General features: G+C 40.6%; 2 protein-coding genes across 2 annotated transcripts; both read left to right on the top strand.

Moving 5' to 3' along the window:
- The first annotated feature begins 4,623 nt into the window (after positions 1-4,623).
- On the top strand, positions 4,624-14,448 carry LOC105055820 (very-long-chain aldehyde decarbonylase GL1-6-like). Its single transcript, XM_029267496.2, is given in 12 exon segments — positions 4,624-4,683; positions 4,831-4,976; positions 10,116-10,193; positions 10,315-10,547; positions 11,316-11,535; positions 11,709-12,084; positions 12,177-12,284; positions 12,439-12,639; positions 12,750-12,848; positions 13,319-13,340; positions 13,343-13,491; positions 14,114-14,448. Coding segments are annotated over 12 exon segments (1,872 nt in total). The 3' UTR covers positions 14,294-14,448.
- Positions 14,449-20,691: 6,243 nt separating this feature from the next.
- Positions 20,692-25,620, top strand: LOC105055749 (protein unc-13 homolog). Its single transcript, XM_010937711.2, has 5 exons — positions 20,692-21,305; positions 21,474-22,367; positions 22,739-23,200; positions 23,284-23,470; positions 24,349-25,620. The coding sequence occupies exons 1-5, from the start codon at positions 20,796-20,798 to the stop codon at positions 25,356-25,358; spliced, it is 3,063 nt and encodes a 1,020-aa protein (XP_010936013.1). The 5' UTR covers positions 20,692-20,795; the 3' UTR covers positions 25,359-25,620.
- Positions 25,621-26,383: the final 763 nt, after the last annotated feature.

Here is a 26,383-nt window from a genome sequence, read left to right on the forward strand (position 1 = left end):
AGGTGATCCAGTACTTTGAAGGATTGAAACAAAGAATAGATAAATGGATTGGTGGGCAATTAACCCTATATTTGAGGTAGTTTGTTGAAATATTAGATCATTCTTATGTCTCCATAGCATTACGGCTAGCAAAATATGACCCGACCCGTGTTCAATCTACCATAAACATATTTGTATTTAGACTAAACGGATTTGAGTCATAAACAGATCGATCTGTTTAATCCGTTTAATATTTAGATCGAATTTGGGTTGAAAATATCTAATTCGTTTAATCCATTTAATATTCAGATCGGATTGAATCAAATAATCTATTTAACCTATTTAATCTTTTTAAGATCTGTTTAACCTGTTTAAAACCTGTTTAACCTATTCCTAACCCATTTAACCTGACCTATTTAATCCATTTAACCAATTTAACCTAATTTGACCCGTTTAATAAACGGGTTAAGCAGATCAAGTAGGGTTACTTGTATAATAAACAAGTCAAATTCAAATATGAATTTTTGATTTGTTTAATAAATAAGTCGGATTTGGATTGATAATTTTCTGACCCAACCCACGGTGATCCAACCCGTATCCGATCCGACCCGATCCGATGCAATTGCCACCCCTACATAGCATCCAACCATAGTAAGCAATCATGGACTTTAGTAAGAGTGAATTTGAATCTAAGAGGTAGATTAACGGGTCCAAAAAGTCAAAACTGAAAAAAACACAAGTCATGGCAGAAAGATTTTCCAAAGTCTCCCAAGTAATATGGCACAAAGATAGGTCATGGATCAAAATAACACTCTTTAGATGCAATTTTTCTATCGCAGAAGAATTTTGGTTGAAATACAAGCTGGTCATACTTGATCGAGGTTGATGCTAAGCTGCATCTAAACTATAAGAATGTGCTAACTCACACTTTCTTTCTTTCGATTTTGAACATATGTGTAATAATCGGTCTTTGGGCCTTAAGCCCAGCCCAGAAGCCCATCAAAAAAAAAAGAAGAGAGAAATCGGGAAGAAGACTCCCGATAGGAGTCTTCTTCTCTGATGAGCCTCGATGGGATCGAGAGTCCTAGGACCACCAGAGATCCTAAGGCTCTCTATAAAAAGTCCTTCCCCCTTCCTAAGAACCCCCACCGGTCTTCCTCCCTCTCTTCCTCCCCGATTTCTCTGATTGAAGCCGCGGCCCCCTCAACTCGTGCTCACCGCGAATTCTCGCCAGCGTGGTCACTGGAGCTCGAGGTAGTCCCTCCTTCCTCTTCCTCTCTCCTCTCCCTTCTTTTTCATGCCTGTGGGCACGACTGCCGGCGACAGATGTCGTCGGAGAAGAAAGCCCCTGTTTCGGCCAAAGAAAGCCATGGGAAAAAGAAAAAAAAAGAAAAAAAATATGAGAGAAAGTTTCTCTCATCTCTCTCTCTCTCTTAAGTCAAACCATTACTTTCTCTTTTTAGAATTGGACTTTCTCTCTCTAAAAATTTTCTCTCTCCTCCTTTCTCTCTCTAAAAATCTCTATGGATCTCTCATTAGGCCATCTTTTCCAGTCCTAGGGACCTATGACCTTGAATCAATTTAGAGCAGAAGGGAGGGATTTATTGGATTGATCATCAAGTCAGTCATCTTCTTATATTATATAATTTTATTAAATATATGAAATAAAATTTAATGATAATTTAATATTTTAAATAGGACTGTCTGATTCATTTAAGGAAGATTAAAAGGTCTAGGATGATTGAGGTAAGTGGATCTTACGCTCCTTATTTATTTATAAATTTTCATGATTTTCATGCATATGATCTTTTATTAATGAAATCATATTTTTTATAAAATAAGAATCAGCATATGTGGTATGAAAAAGCATATTTTATTATGAGCATTGATTTCATGAATATGTCTTATGAAAATAGCATGATTATGAAGCATGAATTTCATTGTTTTTCTCATCTATGTATATGTATGTTTTAAGAAAAAAGATATAAGGATTTCAAAGGCTCTCAAATAGCTATGAACGAATCCCTTCGGGAAGGTCGACATCCGGAGCTAGCATCCACACGAAATATGACCCTACCAACGGGTATAAAGTTAGCATATGAATTAAGAACTCTGTCGATTAAGAAATATGGCCCTGTTATGGGTATAATAGTGACTTTAGTATGAATATCTGGGAGCAATGTTTTGAAACATGACACGAATACATGACAGGAATGATTTATGATTCATGTTTATGAAATATTTATGATTTATGCATACATGATTGGTTTATGACTCATTTTATTATATGCTCTATGAAATGTTTATTTTTACAATAATTGATATTTGCTAAATGATGCATTATCATAGAAAATTTATGCTCGATCCGATAAGAAAGCGGAAGTCTACTTACTGAGCTAGTGTAGCTCATATTCTTTTTATTTTCTTTTTTATGTACAGAAAAATAAGTCTAGGACTGGTGAAAAGAAAATCCAGGCTTGGGGATCAGCAAAGCAAGCTTGAAAATTTTGTAGTAGGAATTCTGTTTATGTTTATGGATTATAGCTATTATGAATTTTGAGGCTTGGATTATTTTTTTTACCTTTGGATTTAGATGCTCTGAACTAGTTTTGGTTTAATTAAATATTTGAATTGAACTTTATTATTACATTCATTTATGGTGCACCTGTTATTATATTTAAGAAGATAAATTTTAGCTTCGTATTATCGTGGGCCCCATCCCTCGGTAGCATGGTCGTGTTATGTTCCAAGTGAAGAAATGGATCAAAATGGCTAAGAGATGCAAAATTAATGTGGTGGAACAATTGTTTTGGTAACAGTTGTAGTTTTGGCATTTAGCAGGTGCTGAATTATGAAACCAAGATGAGATTTTTGACATTTAGATAGTCCAGATACCAAGATAGTTCCTCGCATTCCAAGAGAAGAAATGGGTCGAAATGGCTAAGAGATGCTGAAATTAATGTGGCGGAACAATTGTAGTTTTGGTGTTTAGCAGGTGTTTGGATTATGTACGAAACTAAGATGAGATTTCCAACATTTTGATGGTCTAGATACCAAGATAGTTCCTTGTATTCCAAGCGAAGAAATGGGTTGAAGTGGCTAAGAAATGCAATAGGAGTTCATGTTGGTTAAAGATAATAATTGGCAATGGAGCATGCTAACCCTTGCCATTCGCTGTTATTGGAAGTTAGTAGTATAAATAAGGCATTGGAATCCCAAAGAGAAGAAATAGAAGATGAAGGAAAGACTTGAAATATCCAACAGGTTCCTTCACCATGCCTGGTAAATTGACTATTGAGAAATGGGTCGAAATGACTAAGAGATGCAATAGGAGTTCCTGTTCGTTAAAGATAATAATTGGCAATGGAGCATGCTAAGTTGCTAACCCTTGTAATCCGCTGCTATTGGAAGTTACTAGTATAAATAAGGAGTTGAAATCCCAAAGAAGAAAAAGAAGACTGAGGAAAGACTTGAAATATCCAACAGGTTCCTTTACTATGCATGGTAAACTGACCATTCACGTGCTTTGTGTCTATGTGCCACCTTTGTGGTTCTAAGCTGCACATTTTTGACTCTATTCTTTGGCTTACATTAAGACAATTACTCTTTGGTTGATCAAGAAAAATTTATAGAATAGTTCACTAGCCCATACCCAAGCTGTAGATTTTCCTTTTTCTTTTTATGTTTTTAATTGATGTCACCAGCAACTTGGAATTTTGGTAGTTAATTGACAGGATGTTACCCATCACCTACAACTTAATTATAATAATGCATCAAGTAAATTTCCTAGATATGGACAGAAAAAGTGGATTAATTAGTCCAAACTGAACCAGGCCAAAAATGTGTCACAAGGCTCATACGTCGAACATATGAATGTGTGTGTCCAATGAACAAGGTGTTGCGTTCTGTTTAGCCTTTCTCAAGCACATTTTTTGTTTAGTTATTCAGAGAAAACCTGTGCCTGTAATCATACACTTTTTTTTTTTGGATTGAACTGTAATCATACACATACCATTCAATATCATAATTTATCAAATATTATACTGGCAATATATCATGCCCCTTTAGGATTTGGAAAGAGTGATATATATAGGTACTAGAGGAGTACAAATCCTCTATGGTGTGGGTTGCACCACAGAGTCCAGTGCAGTGCTCGATAGCTGCCATCAAAAATAAACGATCATTAAAATAAAACACTCTTACATGTCATACATAGGGTATCTTATTTGATTGCCATCCATTTTTTGATGATGGTTATCTCATCAGACTCTATGGTGCAAACAACGCACTGTAGAGGATCCTAGGCCCTACTAGAGGGCCTTAGTTATGTGCAAACAAACCCCCGAACAGCTCTTTTACTGTGTAGTATCATGGAATCTGTTGCCTTACATGAAGCATCGCCAAGTCAATAGTTTTCGGATTTCAGAGTGAACATAATGGACGGCCCAAATCATCTTCCATTTAGAAATACTGTTTCACGTAAAACAGCTCATGAGAATATCAAAAGAAATTCGGCTGAACTGTCTCACCTCTATTACACCTCAAAAAGAACTCAAGATGAAACACCTATAAATACTACTCAGGAAGTTAGCGCCCATTCGAGGACAAAGCCATAGGAGAAAGAAGAACAATGGCCTCCCAACCATGGCCTCCCAACCAGGCCCCCTCACTCAATGGCCATGGCAGAGGCTAGGACACTTCAAGGTATTCCACAATCTATATTTAACTAATTATATGACCTGTTTTCTCTACCTTCTCCCTCTTCCACCACCCTACTTCTTTTCTACACTGCGTTGGATGCTAACCATCGCTCTCCTCTTCCTACTGTTTCTCTTCTTTGTGAGATGGAAGTACGTACTACTAGCTCCATGGGTGGCACATAGCATGCACAGGTTCATGGCAAACAATGGGGAGCAGAGGGATATGTTTAACTTTCTCATCTTCCCCATTCTACTGCTAAGGCTGCTGTACTCTCAGCTGTGGATCACCTTCTCTCGCTTCCTGTTGGGATAAACTCACACACAAACATAAATAATAATACCACTGGTACAAATAGATACCAGAATCGCACCTTCAACACAGAACGAAAAAAAAATATATAGGAAAGAAGAAGAAGAACACACAGATTTACGTGGTTCGGAGATCAAAAAGATACTCCTACGTCCACGGACGGAGGCGAGAAATTTTCACTATGTGAGAATCAATAGTACATCAAAGAGAAGCTTTTTAATCTCTCTCTCTCTTTCTCTCATTTTAATTCTCTCTCTCATGAAAAATATATTAGCAGAACGAGAGGAAGAATATCTCTTGAAAGAATCAAAAAAGAAGGAAATCCCACTGCATTGCCAAAAGAGAGGCCCGCGTGTGGGAAAAGGAAATCCCGCTGCATTGCCAAAAGAGAGCCCCCACCAAAATCGTGGGCAGAAACGGAAAGGGGAGACTGTTCTGTTGACCGAGTCAACCTGACAAATCTCCACCTTTGGCTTGGTCAATACGAATGTTCTCCACAATCTTGATCTATCTCCTCAAACTTAAATTCTCACAAAAACAATAGTAGAAAATTCTCATCTCCTCCAAAATCTCGAAGGATATCCTCAAGTGCTGTAGACTCCAACCAAGTCCAAGCAATGTTTGAACTTAGCCACTGAAAGAGGTTTTGTCAGCATGTCAGCTGGATTGTCTTCAGTACCAATTTTCTTCACAACAATATTGCCCTGTGCAATGACTTCTCGAATGAAATGGTACCTTACATCAATGTGCTTCGTTCTCTCATGAAACATCTGATCTTTAGTGAGATGAATAGCACTCTGACTATCACAATATATAATAATCTCTTTCTGTTCCAAACTAAGTTCTCCAAATAAGCCTCTTAACCACATAGCTTCCTTCACTGCCTCTGTTGCTGCCATAAACTCTGCTTCTGTAGTAGATAATGCAACTGTAGGTTGAAGTGTAGCTTTCCAACTAACAGCACAACCACCAACTGAGAAAACATAACCAGTAAGAGATCTCCTTCTATCAAGATCTCCTGCAAAGTCTGAATCAACATATCCAGACAAACATCACCGTTCCTGCCAAACTCCAAACAAGTGTTAACAGTACCTTTCAAATACCTGAAAATCCATTTCACTGCCTGCCAATGTACTTTACCAAGATTTGACATATATCTACTCACAATACTAATTGCTTGTGAAATATCTGGTCTGGTACAGACCATAGCATACATCAAAGAGCCAACTGCACTGGAGTATGGAACACGTGACATATACACTTTTTCATCTGTGGACTGAGGTGATAAAGAAGCTGAAAGTTTGAAGTGAGCAGCAAGTGGTATAGAAACTGGTTTGGCATCCCACATGTCAAACCTCTGAACAAACTTTCTGAACATAACTGGTCTGTGTCAGAAATAATTTACCTGCACCTCTGTTCCTTTGGATCTCCATCCCAAGAATTTTCTTTGCTGCTCTTAAGTCTTTCATTTCAAACTCATTGCTGAGTAAAGCTTTCAGCTGATTGATCTCAAAAATATCTGCTGCTGCAATCAACATATCATCAACATATAACAACAAATAAATAACAGAATTATCTGACAGTTTTCTGAAGTAGACACAACTGTCAAAACTGCTCCTAGAGTATCCATGTTGTGTCATAAAGGTATCAAATCTCCTATACCATTGTCTAGGAGATTGCTTCAAACTATATAATGATTTTTTTAGTAAACAAACATGGTCCTCTTTTTCTTCAACTTGGAAACCTTCAGGTTGCTGCATATAAATCTGCTCTTCAAGTTCACCATGCAGAAAGGCTATTTTTACATCCATTTGCTCTAACTCCAAGTTATGAGAAGCAACTAATGCTAGTAAAACATGAATAGAACTATGTTTCACAACAGGTGAGAAGATATCATTATAATCAATACCTTCTACTTGACTGTAGTCCTTTGCAACCAATCGTGCCTTGAATCTAGCATCTTCAACACCTGGAGTACGTTCTTTCTTTTAGAAGACCCATTTATAGCCAACTATCTTCTTTTCTTTAGGAGCCTTCACTAACTCCCAAGTTTTATTTCTCAGGAGAGACTCAATCTCTTCCTGCATAGCAACTATCCACTGAGCTGAATCCTCACGAGATATAGCCTCTGAATACCTAGAAGGCTCATTAGCATCAAGTGTCTCCTCTGCAATTGACAATGCATAAGCAACCATATCTGCATATCTCTGAGGTAGTCTAATATCTCTTCTCTGCCTATCTCTAGCTAGAGAAAACTGCTGCATTTGTGGAGTTTCCTCTACCTGAGCTGAATCTATCATCTGCTGTTGTTGCTGGGAAGAATGCTTCACAATAGTAGAACCACCGCTTTCAAACTCCACCTGTTTCATGCTATTACCTGAAGGACCTGCATCAGATGAAACAACTTTCTCCTCTCTAGGAGATAACATTGCAGATTCATCAAAAGTAACATTTCTCTCAATCAAAAATTTAAGAGATTTGGGATCAGGACACCAAAACCTGTATCCTTTCACCCCTGATGCATAACCAAGAAAAATGCACTTTTTAGCTTTTGGATTTAATTTACCATCATTAACATGAACATAAGCAGGACATCCAAAAATTTTCAAATAAGAATAATCAGGAGGATCACCTGACCACATCTCTTCTGGAGTCTTGCATGCAATGGTTGTAGCTGGAGAACGGTTCACTAAATAACAAGCTGTAGACACTGCCTCTGCCCAAAAATCTTTGCTAAGACCTGTATTTGACAACATACAACGGGCTCTTTCTAAAAGAGTTCTGTTCATCCTCTCTGCCACTCCATTTTGCTGTGGAGTGTATTTCACTGTACGATGCCTGACAATACCTTCATTTTTACAAAACTCATTAAACTCATCAGAACAAAATTCAAGCCCATTATCTGTCCTCAGCCTTTTAATTTTCTTCCCAGTTTATTTTTCAATCAAAACCTTCCACTGTTTGAATTGCCTGAACACTTCATCTTTATGTTTAAGCATAAACACCCAAACTTTTCTACAATAATCATCAATAAAAGTTAGAAAATACTTGGCACCACCTTTAGAAGGAACACGGACAGGACCCCAAAGATCAGAATGAATATAATCCAGAGTAGCCTTGGTTCTGTGAATTGCTGTTTGAAAGCTGATTTTCTTCTGCTTCCCAAAGATGCAATGCTCACAAAAATCTATCTTACCTGTACTCTGACCACAAAGCAAGCCTCTCTTGCTCAACATAGTCATGCCCTTTTCACTCATATGTCCCAGTCTCATATGCCAAAGTTTAGTGACTTCTGATTCTGACATAGAAGGGGATGCAGCAGCTGCTGTACCTATAACTGTAGTGCCCATCAAAGTGTACAAATTACTGGACCTTTTGGCTTTCACCAAAACAAGAGCACCTCTACAAACTCTGAGAACTCCACCTTCAGCTGAATACTTGCACCCATTGGCTTCAAGGGTGCCTAGGGAGATGAGATTCTTCTTCAAGTCAGGAACATGTCTAACCTGTGTCAATGTCCTCACTATGCCATCATGCATTTTAATTCGAATTGAACCTATCCCAACAGTCTTGCATGGGGCATTATTCCCCATCAAGACAACTCCACCATCAATCTGCTCATAGGTGTAGAACCAGTCTCTGTAAGGACACATGTGGTAGGAGCAACCTGAATCTAAAATCTATTCATCTTTGGATCTGTCAATATTAATAGATAAAACATAATCATAGGACTCATCTTTTGCAACTCCAACCTCTGCTGCATTTTCAGATTTTTCTGCTTCTCTTTTCTGTTTGTTTTTCAACTTGTAACAATCAATTTTGATATGTCCTTTTTTCTTACAGTAATTGCAGACTTTAGACTTGTTTCTTGACTTTGATCTGCCCTCTTCCTTTTTTTTCTCAAAAGTTCTCTCTTGAGACCGGCCTCTGGCCACAAGGCCTTCAGAAACCCTTTCACTGCTACCACTAGTTAAGTCCCTATCCATCAACTCTTTCGAAAATAGGAATGATTTCACATCTTCAATAGAAATAGAATATCTACCATAAAGTAGAGTTTCTCTAAAGTGTTTAAATGATGGTGGTAAAGAGCAGAGCAATAAAAGGGCTTGGTCCTCATCTTCAATCTTGACTTCTAAATTCTCTAGATCCATAAGAATAGAATTAAATTCATCAAGATGGGTTTTTATAGATGTACCTTCAACCATCTTCAACATAAAGAGACGCTGCTTCAAATGTAGCTTGTTGGTGAGGGGCTTTGTCATATACAACGGCTCTAACTTGAACCACAAAGCAGCCGCTGACTTCTCATGGATGACTTCCCGCATAACTTCGTTCGACAAGCACAACTGAATCGCAGCTAGAGCTTTCTCATCCATCTCTTGTTTTTCTTCTTCAGATAATGTGGCCGGCATCTTTTCCTTTCCAAGTAACACCTTCTGCAACCCCTGCTGCGTCAAGATCGCACGCATCTTAACTTGCCAAATATCGAAACTAATATTCCGGTCGAACTTCTCGATTTCGAACTTCGCAGCCATCTGAAATCCTTCACAAAGTAGCAAACGGAGCTTGTGTGCAGACAGAACGAGCGATCTGATAACCAGGCTCTGATACCAGTTTGTTGGGATAAACTCGCACACAAACACAAATAATAATGCCACTGGTACAAACGGACATCAGAATCGCACCTTCAACACAGAACGAAAAAAAAATATATAGGAAAGAAGAAGAAGAACACACAGATTTACGTGGTTCGGAGATCAAAAAGATATTCCTACGTCCACGGGCGGAAGCGAGAAATTTTCACTATGTGAGAATCAATAGTACATCAAAGAGAAGCTTTTTAATCTCTCTCTCTTTCTCTCATTTTAATTCTCTCTCTCGTGAAAAATATATTAGCAGAACGAGAGAAAGAATATCTCTTGAAAGAATCAAAAAAGAAGGAAATCCCGTTGCATTGCCAAAAGAGAGGCCCGCATGTGGGAAAAGGAAATCCCGCTGCATTGCCAAAAGAGAGGCCCGCGTGTGGAAAAAGAAAATCCCGCTGCATTGCCAAAAGAGAGCCCCCACCAAAATCGTGGGTAGAAACGAAAAGGGGAGACTGCTCTATTGACCGAGTCAACCTGACACTTCCAAACAGCAAAAAGCAAGCACAGGATAGTCGACAAAAGCTTGGACTTTGACCAGGTGGACAGAGAAAGGAACTGGTATGAAAAATAAGGAACACTGCACTCTGTTTCTTGTGTTGCCTCCATGCTTTAATATTAGATTTTTTTTTTCTTTTAGTGTTAGAGATGTAATAGAGAGTGATGGAGGACTGGATGGCAGGGATGACCAGATCATTTTGACCGCATTGTTCATGTACATGGCTAACATGGTGGTTCCAGGGGCGTCACATTTGCCCTGGTGGGAGACCAGGGGAGTGCTTATTGCCATTCTCCTCCACATGGGCCCTGTGGAGTTCATCTACTATTGGCTTCATAGAGCCTTGCACCACCATTTCCTCTACTCATGTTACCACTCTCACCATCATGCCTCCATTGTCACTGAGCCCATCACATGTAAGGGCTGCTCTCTCTCTCTCTCTCTCTCTCTCTATCTGACAGTCTAATTAAGGGACAACTTTAATCACATGCTGAAGGTTAATTTATGATAAGCATAAAATATGGAATGATAATCTCATGAAGTTGGGTGATCAGCATTTTTAAACAAGATAGTTGCTCATGGAAATGACAGATATATATAAGTTGTAGAATGTAAAATTCAGCTAATTTAGAGCACAAGAAATATAAAACCATCGAAAACAAACGTGACCCAGACCGCTTCTTTGATCACATTTGTTTGCTATGTTATTTGCAGGACGAAGTCTAACTTATCATCTTTGCCCGTCTATATTTGAATGTTATGATTTTTCTTTCTGGTGCATCATCACATGTTTACATATACTTTATCATTAATTATGAACCTTTAAGTTCTAATGGCATAAGATGTCTGGTGGTGTCCATAAATGTACTTCTAATATATGATAAAGAATTACCTATTTTCTGGTAATTATCTTTTTCAGTCCATGATCATATATATATAATTGTTCTTGCTTGCTTCTCATTCTGTTTCCATGGACTCTTTTTATTAACTATGAGCATTTTTTTGATCAATTAAAAGGGTTAAGTTGTAGATTGTAAAAATCAGCTCATTAATTACAAAAGGCTTAAGTTTTAACAATGTGAACTTTTTAATATGGTCTGTCAATTTATTTCTTATTAGTTCTCTTTTAATTGAAATGTTTATCTGCATGATAATTCTTACGTGTTCCTTTTTGATGGTGGCAGCTGTTATCCATCCATTTGCTGAAGAGCTGTCCTACTTCGTACTCTGCGCGATTCCTCTGATAACCATGGCATTAACTGGAACGGGGTCCATAGCTGCTGCTGTCGGGTATCTCATGTATATCGATTTCATGAACTACATGGGCCACTGCAATTTTGAGCTAGTCCCCAAATGGCTCTTCGATATCTTCCCCCCTCTAAAATACCTGATGTATACTCCCTCGTAAGTGTATCATCTCAGCAAGGTAACTATAAAAATTAGTTTCAGGCCCAGGACTCTCTGATCACATATAAAAATTTAATCCATAGAGAGATATGGTGCAAAGGCTTGCTGAGATCTATATACAGGCTCGATGTCTTCATGCTAACATTTTGATGAGATGATGGCTTCTGCAGGTTCCATTCCCTTCACCACACACAGTTTCGAACAAATTACTCGTTGTTCATGCCATTCTATGACTACATATATGGCACCATCGACAAGTCTTCAGATGAACGATACGAAAGATCTCTCAAGGGAAAGGAGGAAAGGCCTCATGTTGTTCACCTGACCCACTTGACTCACTTGCAGTCCATCTACCATCTACGCTTCGGGTTCTCCTCACTAGCATCGAAACCATATACTACCAAATATTTCGTGTGGATTATGTGGCCATTGACATTTGCATCATTGCTGCTGACATGGATTTATGGGACCACTTTCACTGTGGAGCGGAATAGATTCAAGAAACTCATTATGGAAACAAAGGTAGTACCATGGTACTGCTTCCAGGTAAGAACTGTAAATTGTAATATGTTAGGCTTATTCAGCTCAGTAGGGCTGGGATTTCGGAAATATTTGGATTTGATGGGTTCTTTGTGCAGTTCAAGTTATTGTCTGAGAGAGACACAATCAACTATCAGATTGAGAAAGCAATATTGCAGTCAGAAGAAGAGGGAGCCAAAGTTACTACTCTTGGCCTTCTTAACCAAGTAGACAGAGATTTAAGGATGTAAAACAGTGCATTGTTGCAGTGATTATTGTTCTCTCTCAGAATCTCTTTCTTATAGATTTAAAAAAAAAAAGCTACTGGTACACAGATATATACTTCATTTTGTTGTTTAATGATCTTATAACTACGGACAGGGAAGTGAGCTGAATGGATATGGTGAGCTCTATCTTAAAAGAAACTCCTTACTGAAGACAAAAATTGTGGATGGAACCAGCTTGGTAGTTGCAGTGGTTCTAAATAGTGTTTCCAAGGGAACCAAAAGTATTCTGCTCATAGGCAAGCTTTCTAAGATGGCTTATTTCTTATCTTTATCCTTATGTAAAAGGGGAGTCCAGGTAGGTCAATTAGTCACAATGCCCCCTCCTCTCTTTTAGAGAATGAACATTAATTAAACATTGAAGTTATGCTATCAAACCTACAAACAGCAATGTTTGTTGTCCCACAGGTAGAGATGGTTCAGAAAGATGAATACGAGCTCTTGAAACTACGGTTGCCACCAGAATTGCATGGTCATTTGGTGTTCTCTGATAGTTACACTAATGAGGTAAAGTTTGATGCACCTTTTGGTTTTCTTATTATAAACAAATTTATTTAAACAATTTTTGGTGATTTTTTACCAAAATATGTAAATATATTCTAACTATAGATGACTTTATTGATTTATGAGATGGCAAACTAGAGCTGAATTTTCAAATTTAGTAGAAAAATTTTATCCAATCAGTAACTTGCTTAAAAACTTCTCTGTAGCAAGCATTTTTTATGTCTGGAAAATAAAGCTTCCTGCAAAACCTAAGCAAATCTAATAGCATGCTTTGAAAATGTTGAAACTAGTAAACAATGCCATGAATACCCACAGTTCATATCCTCTGGAGTAGATTTAAACATGAAATTGAATGACAAATCATTCTTCCTTGTTTAAATTATCTGTTTGCAACTTTTATGAGTAAATATGGAACAGTAATAAGCTTCTGATTTAAAGAGGATCCATGGAAATATTTTTCTCAATGCATGCAGGTATGGTTAGTCGGAGATGGAGTGACGATGAAGAACAAAGAAGGGCCAGAAAAGGCATTCATTTTATTCCATTTACTCAATTCCCTCCCAAGTTAGTTGGCAAAGATTGCATTTATCAATGTACTCCGGCAATGGTGGTTCCAAAGGCCTATGAAAATTTACATACATGCGAGGTACATTTAAACATCATACATGAGTCATGTTGTGCATGCACAAGATTTTTCAATCTTCAACAGCTAAATAATCAATATGGAATAATGGTAATTATATGAGCTTAGAGTTGTCTAACATATTGAAATAAGATAATAATATATAGCGATAATATGAGATCCGAGATAATTAGCAAGAAAGGTTGATTTCTTGATAAATATGATGGTTGCAACTTTAACAAATGAGATCTTATTATTCTCAAAAAAGACTATTGGACACCATAATGTGTACCTTTTAAAAGAAATTGGGTATTGCATGCTTGATCCATGATTATTGGGTGAGATTATCGTTTTCGAAAGGCGTATTCTAACATCTAATGCAGACACTGACCTTCCTCTTTTCCTTGTACATGTGTTGCTAATAAATGTCACTTCATTGCACAATTAATGACATGAGCCTTTCCTGGCACATTTAAGAAATTGGTGTTCGACTTAAAATATATGGACTTTTAAACAGAATATCCAAACATGATATAATGGAGCTACATATTTTCTAAATATCTTATCATGTTTCATGTGTGACATATGTCTAGTTTCTCCATTTCTTACAAATGTCTTTATGTGTTCTTTTGCACGGCACTGCCAGAATTGTCTGCCTAGGAGGGTGATGAGTGCATGGCGTGTCGCTGGAATAATTCATGCATTGGAAGAATGGAATGCACATGAATGTGGTGATGCAGTTACCGGCATTGAGAAAGCTTGGCATGCGGCTCTTGCACATGGGTTCCTTCCATTTGAGGACTGCATTAACTTGGTTGCTCGTTGAAAAAAATGTTTCACTCTTAAAGCATATTTCCATGACAAATACTATGTAAGGTGTTATGTATATCCTGAATGGAGTTTGCTCCATTATATCTGCTGAAACGAGCTGTTCTTCATTTTGGCAGGGTTAGCCTATGTAAACTTGTGTTACTGTTGGAATCTAAGCTTTTATTGATCTAAATCTTTCTTTAGATACTGTGCAACGAGAGGTCTTTGCCCCTTGAAAAGCCAGAAGTATATAGTATGGTAGATGACTCTGATTTCATCTGTCAATAAGATGCTGGTAGTCGTTGTACTAGTAGTCTAGTATACCACTTCAGAACTACTCTAAAAGAGCAATTCAAGACAGAGTATTTAATAAATTGTATTAATTTTATCACGTAAAGTTTAGCTAGTCATAATATGTGATGTTGTACACAAACGTATGTTAGCTTGACAGATGCGTGGATCTTTATATTGATTCTAGGATGACCCAGTATGACATTCCGCTTGTGAAAACCCGGCTCACTAAGCTCAGTAAACCAAAAAAAAAAAATAGGGCAGGGAGTCTTCCTCTTCCCCATTTCTGATCAAAAATCGGAGTCCTAGGACCATTAAAAGACTCTAGGACGAGCTCTATAAGAACCCCCTCTTCTCCTCTAAGTGTAGATCCAACAGTCACCGACGATCGCCGGAGTTTTTCTTCGATTTTTCCATTTGAAGCCGTGGCCCCTCGACTTGTGCTCGCCGCGATTTCACGCCGGTGGGAGTCACCGGAGGTTGTGGTAAGGTCTCCCTCCTCTCCCTCTCTTCTCTCCCTTCTTCTCCGTGCCTGTGGGCACGATGGCCGGCGACGGATGTCGTCGGATTTTGTTGGAAAAAGAAAATCCCTGTTCTGACCGATTCTTTTCTCCGATTTTCTGGCACCGACGGTCATCACCGACCGCCGGTACGAGCCCCTCCGAACTCGGGGGAAGACCGCCCTTGCTGCCGGCCACCGTCGGGCAAGGCGTGGCCGTGAATGGCCGGTTTAAGGAACGGGGACCTCTAGGTCCCCTGTTCCGGCCAAAGAAGGCCACGGGGGAAAAAGAAAAAGAAAGGAAAAGGAAAAAGAAAAAAAAAAGAAAAGGAAAAGAAAAAGAAAAAGGAAAAAGAAAAAGAAAAGAAAAGAAAATACAAAATAGAAAAATAAAATAAAAAAAAATAAGAAAAGAAAAAAATTTTCTCTCTCCCCTCTTTCTCCCTCTTTCTCTCTCTTTCTCTCTCTATTTTCTCTCTCTAAAAAGAAAAGAAAAAGAAAAAGAAAAAGAAATATATATATATAATAATAATAATAATAAAATACATGTGAGAGAAAATTTTTCTCATCTCTCTCTTAAGTCTTTCTCTCTCTAGAATTGGACTTTCTCTCTCTACATTCTCTCTCCATTTTCTCTCTCTAGATTTTCTTCCTATTTTCTCTCTAGACCTTTTATCTCTTTTTATGGATTTCGTCTCTCTAGGGTCATTCTCTCTTTGATGGCATCACAGACCCTAGGATAAACTTGAGATGAAAATATGATGATCTGAGACTGCTTCGAAATTCATGCAGTAGATTAGATCCTGATCCAATCCTTCTTCGAAATTGATAACATCGATCATGGTTAATCCATATTAAGTCATCCTGATATAACCTCTGATGATCTCAATCATGATTGTCACTTTTGAAGGATACGAAGATTCTTTCTCCACTTTCTCTCTCTACTTTCTCTCTCATGACCGACTTTCTCTCTCTAAAAAAGGTCTATGAATCCTGTATCGAGTCATGCCTTCATCTTTTAGAAGCTCATATTGACTCTAACAAGATGATCCGAAGTTGCTTTGATATCCGTGCTGTATGTCAACCTCATTTGATCGTATCAAAGATCTTTCAAATTCATTATTAAAGAACCCTATTGATTGATCTTAACTTTAATTTGATCTGTGCTTCATAATTTCTTGATCAAGTCACTTAAATCTGACCTTCAGATCAGAGATCCTGAATTGCTCTGGTATCTGGATGGTCCGACACATCCGGACAACAGTCCTCTTTCCTTATGATTTAATCTTGTTATATTTATGGAATAGAATTTGATAATGATTTGATATTTTAAATAGGATTAGCTGATTCTTCTAACAAAGTCTGAAGATCTAAGATGAACGAGGTAAGTGGATCTTATGCTCCTTATTTATTTTTAAATGATCATGTTTTTATGAAAAGAATTGCTATTGATGAAATCATAATTTTTCATAAAATAAGGATCGGCATATGTGATATGAAAAAGCATGTTTTATTATGAGCATTGATTTCATGAATATGTCTTATGAAAATAGCATGATTATGAAGCATGAATTTCATTGTTTTTCCATCTATGTATATGTATGCTTTAAGAAAAAGATATAATGATTTCAAAGGCTCTCAGATGGCTATGAATGAATTTCTTCGGGAAGATCGACATCCGGAGCTAGCATCCACACGAAACATGGCCCTGCCAGCGGGTATAAAGTTGACACATGAATTAAGAACTCTGTCGATTAAGAAACATGGCCCTGTCACGGGTATAATAGTGACCTTAGCACGAATATCTGTGAGCAATGTTTTGAAACATGACATGAATACATGATGAAAATGATTTACGATTCATGATTGTGAAATATACATGATTTATGCATGCATGATGAGTTTATAATTTGTTTTGTTATATGCTCTATGAAATGCTTTATTTTGTATTATCTGTTATTTTTTAAATATTATATTATCATGAAAAACTTATGCTTGATCCGATAAGGAAGTGCAAGTTCTACTTACTGGGCTAGTGTAGCTCATATTCTTTTTGTTTTCTTTTTGTTTGAACAGAGAAATAAGGTTAGGATCGGCAAAAGGAATTCAAGCTTGAAGATCGGTATAGCAGGCTGAAAAATTTGACAACAGAAGTTTAATTTATTTTATAATCATGAATTTGTAGTTATTTATGAATGTTGAGATTCGGGTTAGTACTTGCTTTTAGATTTAGATGTTCTGAATCAATATTGGTTCGATTATTAGATGAATAATAGAATTGAATTTTTTTATTTGACCGATTTTAGATGATTATGATGGATTGGCTTCGTGTTATCGTGGGCTCCATCCCTCGGTAGCATGGTCGTGTTATGTTCCGAATTTGGGGCGTGACACCGCTAATTATAGAACTATAGAAGAACTATTAGTTTTCACTAGTGAGTTATGCGTACAAGGCACTGGGGTGCTGGGACTGGTTCAACCTCAGAAAAGATCTATCCATCTATAATTGTTATGTTAAAAAAAGGGTTATGGTTTAAAAGGACCCGATGTTAAGCTTAAACCAGTCTCAGCACGCCGGTGGGACTCGTTCAATGTTCACATATTCAACTTTTGCATATAGTCCTCCGCAATCCTGTATAAATGAATACTGTTTTCAAGTTCCCCTCGACAACCTCATTCAGAGCATTCTAATCAAGTTATAGCATTCTATGGAGGAAAAGATCACCACAAATATCACGTCCTTGCAGGGTTAACTTCCTGAATTCTTCTTTTGAAATCTATAGTAGCGTATATCATAATAGATATCACATCATTCAGGTTTGGATTTTCAAATTCTACAGCAGAACTCTTTCCACTATGATGGGTAAAACTCATTCCAACTTGATGATGACCTGGATGCTCTTTACTAAAACAACCAACATGGCCCTTTGTTTCCCTTATCATATATTTTGTAACTCAAAATTGCTCATCTATACTGTCCTATTATGTGATCTCCTTGACAAAATCTAGGATGGAATCAAATCATCATAAATCCTATTGTGAACCACTACCTTGGCCTCGGCCAACCAGATCCTCAGACATGGCCGAGGTAAATAAGAATAGACCATAGCCGACCTGAACAGGTTGCAGAGAATGTTCCTAGATTTGACAGGTCGTCCTAATCATTTTGAGAAAATAACCTATCCACGACCATAAGAATGACATATAAGGAAGTCCTAATTGTCAGGAATATGATTACACCCTAATGACAACTATCAGCTGGCTTTGCATTGTAAATACAGAAATGCGATCCCCATCAGTGTGATCCATATATACTTTTCAAAAATAACTAGTTTCTCCGGTGTATACGACTCTTATTCTCTATCTATAAATAGGGAAGAAAAGGAGATCCAGATAAGTTCTCAAGAGGCCTCGAGATGCTCCACTACTCTCTCTCCCTATTCTTTAATTTCCAACTAATTTGAGCGTCAAAAGATGTCCATCGAAAAATATTTCGATTGGAAATTTTTTGTAGGTCTAGCTCCAGGGCTCAGAGTGGTCCACCTTAATTAACACCTCGTCTCCAGCCAAGGACCACCCTTCGTCATCTTTCTTTGAGGAGTTTTTGGCCAAGGAGTCCACCATCCAACTTTCATTTGAGGAGATCAGCTTCGGCTTCTTTGATTTAGGATTTGATAGCAACAAATCCTATATCCGGTTTATCTATTGTTGTTGCAAGTCTTCAGTTGGATGCTGATGTGGCTAAAGTTGAATGCTATCTGAGAATCGGGATATCAAAAAAAGAACCTATACAAGAAGTCTACTCTTGCTGGAGTTGTTCTGGTGGAAAACTCTTCGATGCATAAATTAGCCGAGCTTGAGAATAGTAGAAGAAAGATAGTGAAAGGGAGAATATAAGAATACACTTGATGTTCTCTGGAATAAAACTTATCTGAGGGTTCCTTTATTCCCTCTTTATATAGAGGTGAAGCCATGGGCTATTACATCAGAGTCAGATAGGCTATTAGGCCCTAATTCCCTAAATTACTGAGTCTTAATTTGATAGACCATTAGGATAGGGATTTTGCCCACTAACTTCCGAATCAGGATTTCGAGGGTATCAAATGTGGATCGTGCCTACGTTCTGAAAGTTATTGAGAGATTCCAATGAGTCGTCCATGTGGATGAATGAGCTGATAGCTTAAGATCAGTACAAGGCCAAGGCTCAGCTTCGGGAGTATCAGTGTCTGTACCGATCATGAGACTTTATTTTCTATCGTCGGTAAGGTCCCAACCTTGAGATCGATAAAAGTCCAAGCTGGAGGTCGGACAGAGGCCGATGACACAAAATTGCTCCGTCTTAGCTTGGATCTCTTCCAAGCATTCTTGCTGAGTCATCGGTGAGAGTTTGGTCATGATTTGATGAGAGAAAGATCAGTTTGGATAACAGACACAATATCTATCTCCAAAATAATCATTAGTTCTTTGATTAAATCAAATACTTTTCTATTCCTCTATTAGGTTTCCGAAAAGCATAACATTTCGTTCTCCTGCACATATGTTTCGCATTGTGATATTTCTGGACAAAAACATCTTGCCTACGCTAATATTCCCTTTATAACATTTTTTTTTTGAGTTTTTATAACAATCTTATACTGAATTTTCATTCCCCAATGCCACTACTTGGTCTCCTTTCTCCAGCTGAAAATTATGGACAAAAGCTAAAAGTTTGCATAAGAAGCAGAGGATCTACGAATTATTATTATTAAGCTATTAAGCCACCCATTCTCCATATATACGCAAAATTCTGGAATATTACACAAGGCCGGCCTTCATGTTGGATGGTATCTATTCTTGCAGTTACCATGCAAAACCAAGCTCCAATTCAGTACTGATCTGTTTCTCTTTTTTATTTTTCTGGGTAAAATATGACGTGTATGTTTTGGCGTTGCTCTGTTCCTGGTCAAAAACAAAAGCCATTCTCGGCCATTCCACGTAATCCTTTTCCGTCTGGCGTTGAATTAGACAGGCTGGTTTTTCGGGGCCCGGTTATATCTTTGGCCCGAAAGAATGATTCGTTATTTTTTCGCGATGGGTACCGTTAGATCGTGCCGTAGCAACTACTGCAGGATGGAAAGGAATTCGGGTGCTTTAAGAGCTGTGCGAGGCACGATCCGACGGCTGATCGGCCGAAAACAGATCAGTCATTTTTCACCCGAAAGGCACAACCCGAACCCAGTTTTTCGTTATGAACACTCTATCTGGATTTCCATAACAGTTTTTTTTTTTTTTTCCTCCTAATAACTTGGCCCTGACCGAAAATATAGACGCATCGTTACAAAAAGAAGAAAGTATTTGTTTTTTTTATAAAAAAAAGAGTATTTAGACTGGGGGGTTGGATTATCAACACCAGACGAAGTCTGCAAGGCGTGTCCGGAACCGGCGGCCCGACACGGTGATGAGGCATCAACAGTCTCCAAGCGTTCCAACTCAAATGCCAGCAACCCAACCCAACCCAACGCAACGGAAACCGCAGTCCCGGCTGGCATCCTCCTCACCGTCTCCTTGTCTCTCTCCTCACCTCCAACGTTCAATTTCTTTATGGTTATGGAGACCACAGAATGGGTCCCATCCCTTCCCCCAACTCCCCCTTCCCCCTCCATCCACGCACGCACGCGCGCACGCGCGCGCGAGGCCCACCACCGTTACCGCCACACCGGGGCGCTGAGCGACCGCTGGCGCCGCCGGAATGGCCCCCCCGATGGGCCGCCGCCTCCTCTCCTCGGCGTCCTTCGGGGAGGTCCGCTCGGAGGCCGACGACTGCGAGATCGACTGGCCCTTCGGTGGACTCGACGCCGTCGACCGCGACGAGCTCCGCGAGACCGCCTACGAGATCTTCTTCACCTCCTGCCGCTCCGCTCCCGGCTTCGCCGGCCGCTCCGCCCTCAACCTCTCCCCGGCCGAGGAGGGGGCGGCCGCGGGGTCCAAGCCGGAGAAGGCGGCGGCCGGTGGAGGAGGGACCCAGATGGTGGTTAAAAGCCGGATCAAGCGCACGCTGGGTCTCCGGACGAGGCGGGTGAGGGCCATGACCCAGATGGGCTCCGCGGCGGCAGGCGGAGGAGGAGGAGGGAGTACCGCCTCGCCGGTCAAGGTCAAGCGTCCCATGACATCGGCCGAGATCATGCGCCAGCAAATGGGCGTCACCGAGCAAAACGACAATCGCCTCCGGAAAACCCTAACGCGAAGCCTCGTTGCTCAGGTCGGTCGAATTCTCTCTTTTCTAGCATAGAAAAAGGGTAGGAAACGGATGAGATGTTGATGCTCTTTTGGCGAGAAAGATCGAATCTATCTTTGATCTATATATTTGTTGGGAGAAAAGATGAAGAATTTTGTTTGTGTTCGATCTCCTTTTGTTTTCTTTCATCAGATGAACAAAAAAGTGGAGACGATCGTCCTCCCTCTGGAGCTCCTCCGCCATCTCAAACCCTCTGAATTCAATGATGCGCATGAATACCACCAGTGGCAGCGTCGGCAGCTCAAGATCTTGGAAGCAGGCCTCCTCTCGCACCCGTCGGTGCCTCTGGACCAAAAGAATGCTGCAGCAGTCCGTCTCCGCGAGATCGTCCGGTCGACCGAGATCAAGCCCATCGACACGAGCAAGAACTCCGAGGCGATGCGGGCCTTGAACAAGTGCGTCGGCGTCTTAGCTTGGCGCAATCCTAATAATTCTCCCATGGAAGCGTGCCATTGGGCTGATGGGTACCCCCTCAACATTCACATCTACCTGTCCCTCCTGCGGTCCATCTTCGATCTTCGGGATGAAACCGTGGTCTTGGATGAAGTCGATGAGCTGGTCGAGCTGATGAAGAAGACGTGGGCCACCTTGGGGATCAATAGGATGATCCACAATGTGTGCTTCACTTGGGTCCTCTTCGAGCAGTACGTCATGACCGGACAAGTCGAGCCGGACCTGATAACTGCGACACTGGCGATGCTGGTCGAGGTGGCCAATGACGCAAAGAGGCCTGATCGGGAGCCTGGCTATGTCAGGGTCTTGTCTGCTACATTGGCTTCCATGCAGGGATGGGCAGAGAGGAAGCTTCTGGACTATCACCAAGGGTTCGAGGATGGTGCCGTGGCGATGATGGAGAATGTGCTGTGCTTGGCTCTCTCCACCGCAAAGATGAGAACCGAAGACATTTCGTGCCATGAGAGTTCACCGATGCTGGTCGAGCGTCGCAATAAAGCTCCCAACAATTCATTCTCTGGAAACCGGGTTGATCACTACATAAAGTCTTCCATCAAGAATGCTTTTACCCGGGTGAGTAGTCTCAAGATGGTATAGCTTCAAGTAATAACTAAATATAATTCGATGAGGTTTATATATCATGCTTGATTCATCAATATATGGTGCAGAATATGGCAAGTATAGTTAAGCTCTTATCAAGTTTATATGCCAGTTGGTTCATGATATCATGCTTGATTAATCAAGCCGTATAACCATGAATCTTGGAGCAACGCAGGGTAGATGCGCACGGATATATTTATATACATATGCATTAAAATATATGCGAATGCATGTTTTTTTTTTTAACCTGCAAGGTAGAATAATTTTAGGACGTTGCCAGTCCCACGAGAATCCTTTGTTGTCAGTTGAAGTGTGAATCACATAGTGTTTGCTTGTGATGGCAGATATTTGAGAATGGGAATGGGAGAGTCGACAGCATGATTGTAGAAGTCGAAGAGGATCCAAGCGAGATTCTGCTGCAGCTTATCAGAGAAACTGAGAACCTGGCCATGGTGGAGAAAGAGACCTACAGCCCTATACTGAAGAAGTGGCACCCAGTTCCAACCGCCGTTGCACTGGTGACCCTCCACAACTGCTTCGGCATCGTGCTGAAGCAGCATATTTCAAGGATCACCACTCTGACCAATGAGTTGGTTCGGGTCCTCCACACCGCATCGAAACTAGAAAAGGTGTTGGTTCAGATGGTTGTCGAGGATGCTGCGGATTGCGACGATGGTGGGAAGGGGATTATCAAGGAGATGACTTCCTATGAAGTGGACACCATTATCTTAAATCTTATGAGGGCTTGGATAGATGAGAGGTTGAAGATTGGGAGGCAGTGTGTTAACAGAGCCAAAGATAACGAGGTGAGTCCACATGAATCGGTGGTGTTCATAGGAATCCTAGAATTTGGATAGCATTTGGACTTGATGTTGGTGGTGGTTTGTAGAATTGGAACCCAAAGTCCAAGGCGGAGCCTTATGCACAGTCTGCGGTTGATTTGATGAAGCTGGCGAAGGTGACTGTGGAGGAGTTCTTCGAGATCCAAGTTGGGGCGCGCGATGAATTGGTCCAGGTCCTTGCCGATGGTTTGGAATCCCTGGTTCAGGAGTACACTTCATTTGTTGCTTCATGTGGTAAGTGACTGATCATTCCAGTTGAGCTGTTACAACAAATTTCTGGATGGGTTCGTATCTAACGAAAATACAATGGGCTTTCGGGTTTTGCATGGCAATATTCATATAGGAGCAAGACTAGCTAGCACACTCTTGGGTTCAGCTTTCTGGTCTATACTTTGTCCTGGCTCTTGTAGAGACGAGTAAATATTCGTTGCAACGGTGATACCGCGCCAAATTTGTAACAAGCCGATCAAAAGTTGGAAATCAACGAGACAATATGAGATATCATTATGAAAATCAGTGAAAAACACGACAATAAAATATAAGTAATCTCATTAACTTATTATAAATTTGGCGTAGTATCATCGTTGCAATGAATATTTACTCTATAGAGACGGGCTCTTTATACGTCAAGTAGTATCTTTTGCACGAAAAAAAAAATTTTTTTTTTTTAATGATGTCGGATCATTGGACTGCATAATATCCACTTTGAGATCTGTACAGGCAGTTGGAAGGCGATTATCCAAGTGCTTTCAAATATGTGCAAAGACAATTGAATGTTTGACATCGCGAAAAAGATCAATCATCTTTTCGTGCAAAAGATACATCCTGAACCCAAGTTTATCTGTCCATTCTTGTACTTAGCAATCGAGAAAGTACAGATGGTTCTTCTTTCATTCGGCCTATGAAAACTGTGCAAACAAAATTCAGGTTTGAGCTAATAAATTTGCATACGAGGACTCCCTGGTGTAGGACTTACCGATTTGTTGAATTTTGTTTGTCATCCGGTACAAATTTATGTTAATTATGATTCAAATGCTGATATGAATAAATCAAAGAGTATTTGGATCCAATACTTCATGAAACGATTCCAATTCTAAATGGACATGTTGCAGGCACAAAGCAATCCTACGTCCCGGCGCTGCCCCCATTGACGCGATGCAACCAGGACTCCGTGCTCTTCCAGTTGTGGAAGAAGGCGGCCGCCCCCTGCCAAGCCGGCATGGACCCCTGCATTGTCCCAGTCAAGGCCACTGGCGGCGGCGGTAGCAGCGAGCAACCCAACAAGCCCCGCTCCTCCACGAGCCGCGGCACCCAGCGGCTGTACGTCCGCCTCAACACCCTCCACTACATCCTCGCCATCCTCCACTCCATCGACAAGTCCCTCTCCTTCTTCTCCCGCGCCGGCCACTCCCCCTCCCCCCGCAGAACTCCCCTCGGCAACCACCAGTGCCGACGCCGTATTATCGCCCCCACCCACTTTGACCTTGCCCGCACCGCCATCCATGCCGCCATTCTCCAAGTCTCCGAGATCGCCGCCTACCGCCTCATCTTTGCCGACTCCGCCAGCAACTTCTACTACTCGCTCTACGCCTACTCCGTCGCCGAGTCTCGCATCCAGCCCACCCTCCGGGCGCTGAAACAAAACCTTAGCCTCCTCGTGGCCGTGCTCACCGACCGGGCGCAGCCGGGGGCAGTGCGAGAAGTCATGAAGGCCTGCTTCGAGTGCTTCTTGACTGTTCTGTTAGCTGGTGGGCCTGCTCGGGCGTTCACGAGGTCGGACTACGAGATGGTGGTGGAAGACTTCGGGAGCTTGAAACAGGTCTTCTGCTCGTCGGGTGAGGGGTTGGTGGCGGAGGAGGTGGTGGAGAAGGAGGCGGCACCGGTGGAGGCGGTGGTGGCGCTGATGGGGCTGTCGACGGAGCAGCTGGTGGAGGATTTTAGCATGATGGCGCGCAAAGTGGGCTTGGGGGATGCAGGAGCCCAAAGGATGCCGATGCCGCCGACTACCCGGAAATGGAACCGCTCGGATCCGAACACGGTGCTGAGGGTGCTGTGCCACCGGGACGACGATGTCGCCAACCGCTTCTTGAAGAAGACGTTCCAGTTGCCCAAGAGGAGGTGAACCGATATACGTCCATGTTTTTGCACCAGCGCTGATCATTCCAGGGATTGGTCAGTGCATGAATTCTATAATCCGAACTGGAGCTGACGAACGTCTTTTCCACGTAACGAAGTAGAATGGAAGGAGAGATTAAATGGGATGAGGGTGCTGTATTACGTTGGTGTTTCTTTGTGATGCTCGATCCTTCTCTTTTTCATTTTTTTTTAATTTTTAATTTTTATTTTTATTTTTATTTTTTTGATGCTGTGATGCTTTATCCTAAACCGGTTATATACTTATGTTTAGATTTTTTTTCCTTTCAACAAAAGGAAAATAAAAGTGTATATTGCAGGGTTTGGGTTGCATTTTCCTGGTTGATTTTTTTTTCCGCAATGTGGTATGTTGATGACGCTCCGTGCAGCTCTCGAAATGGACGGTGCGCGTTGTGCACCGCAGAGGATCCGCGTGGCAGTTGAAACACCCCAAGTCATCCGCTGGCACAGAACTCGAAGTAACAATTGTGCATTACAATGGTGGTGCGGGCGAAAAACCTGTGTCCATATTGCAGAACGAGCATGCAGCTCATTGGGATTTTTTCCTTTTTTTTTTTTTTTTTTCTTTTTTTGGTTAAGCAACATTCTCAATTCGAACATCAACCTTCTCCTTGGTTGCCAACTAACTCACCAAACAGGTGCTGGGCGGTAGTTTATAGGTGCTGATTCTTATTTAATTGCAGAACTGGAGGTGTGCAGAAGTTGATCATTATCTGATTGCATGCTATTTGATTGGATGGTTTGAGAAGTTTGTGGATGATTATTTGCAACCGGCATCCGAGTGCAGACTGAGATACATGGGTGGTGGGTGGCGGGGTTCTCAGCCTTTCCATTTCAAGCTCCAGCTAGAGAAGCCTGAATTGAAAAGGATCCCAAGTTATAAATTACCAAAAGATGCTGCTATTTTGATTCCCATTTAAAATCCTAGCAATTGAAATTTTTGTTGCTTCTATAATAGGACAACTCGATGCTGATCCAAAAATGTGGACTTCG

The sequence above is a fragment of the Elaeis guineensis genome, chromosome 12, assembly GCF_000442705.2.
Source record: "Elaeis guineensis isolate ETL-2024a chromosome 12, EG11, whole genome shotgun sequence".
NCBI classification, from domain to species: domain Eukaryota; kingdom Viridiplantae; phylum Streptophyta; class Magnoliopsida; order Arecales; family Arecaceae; genus Elaeis; species Elaeis guineensis.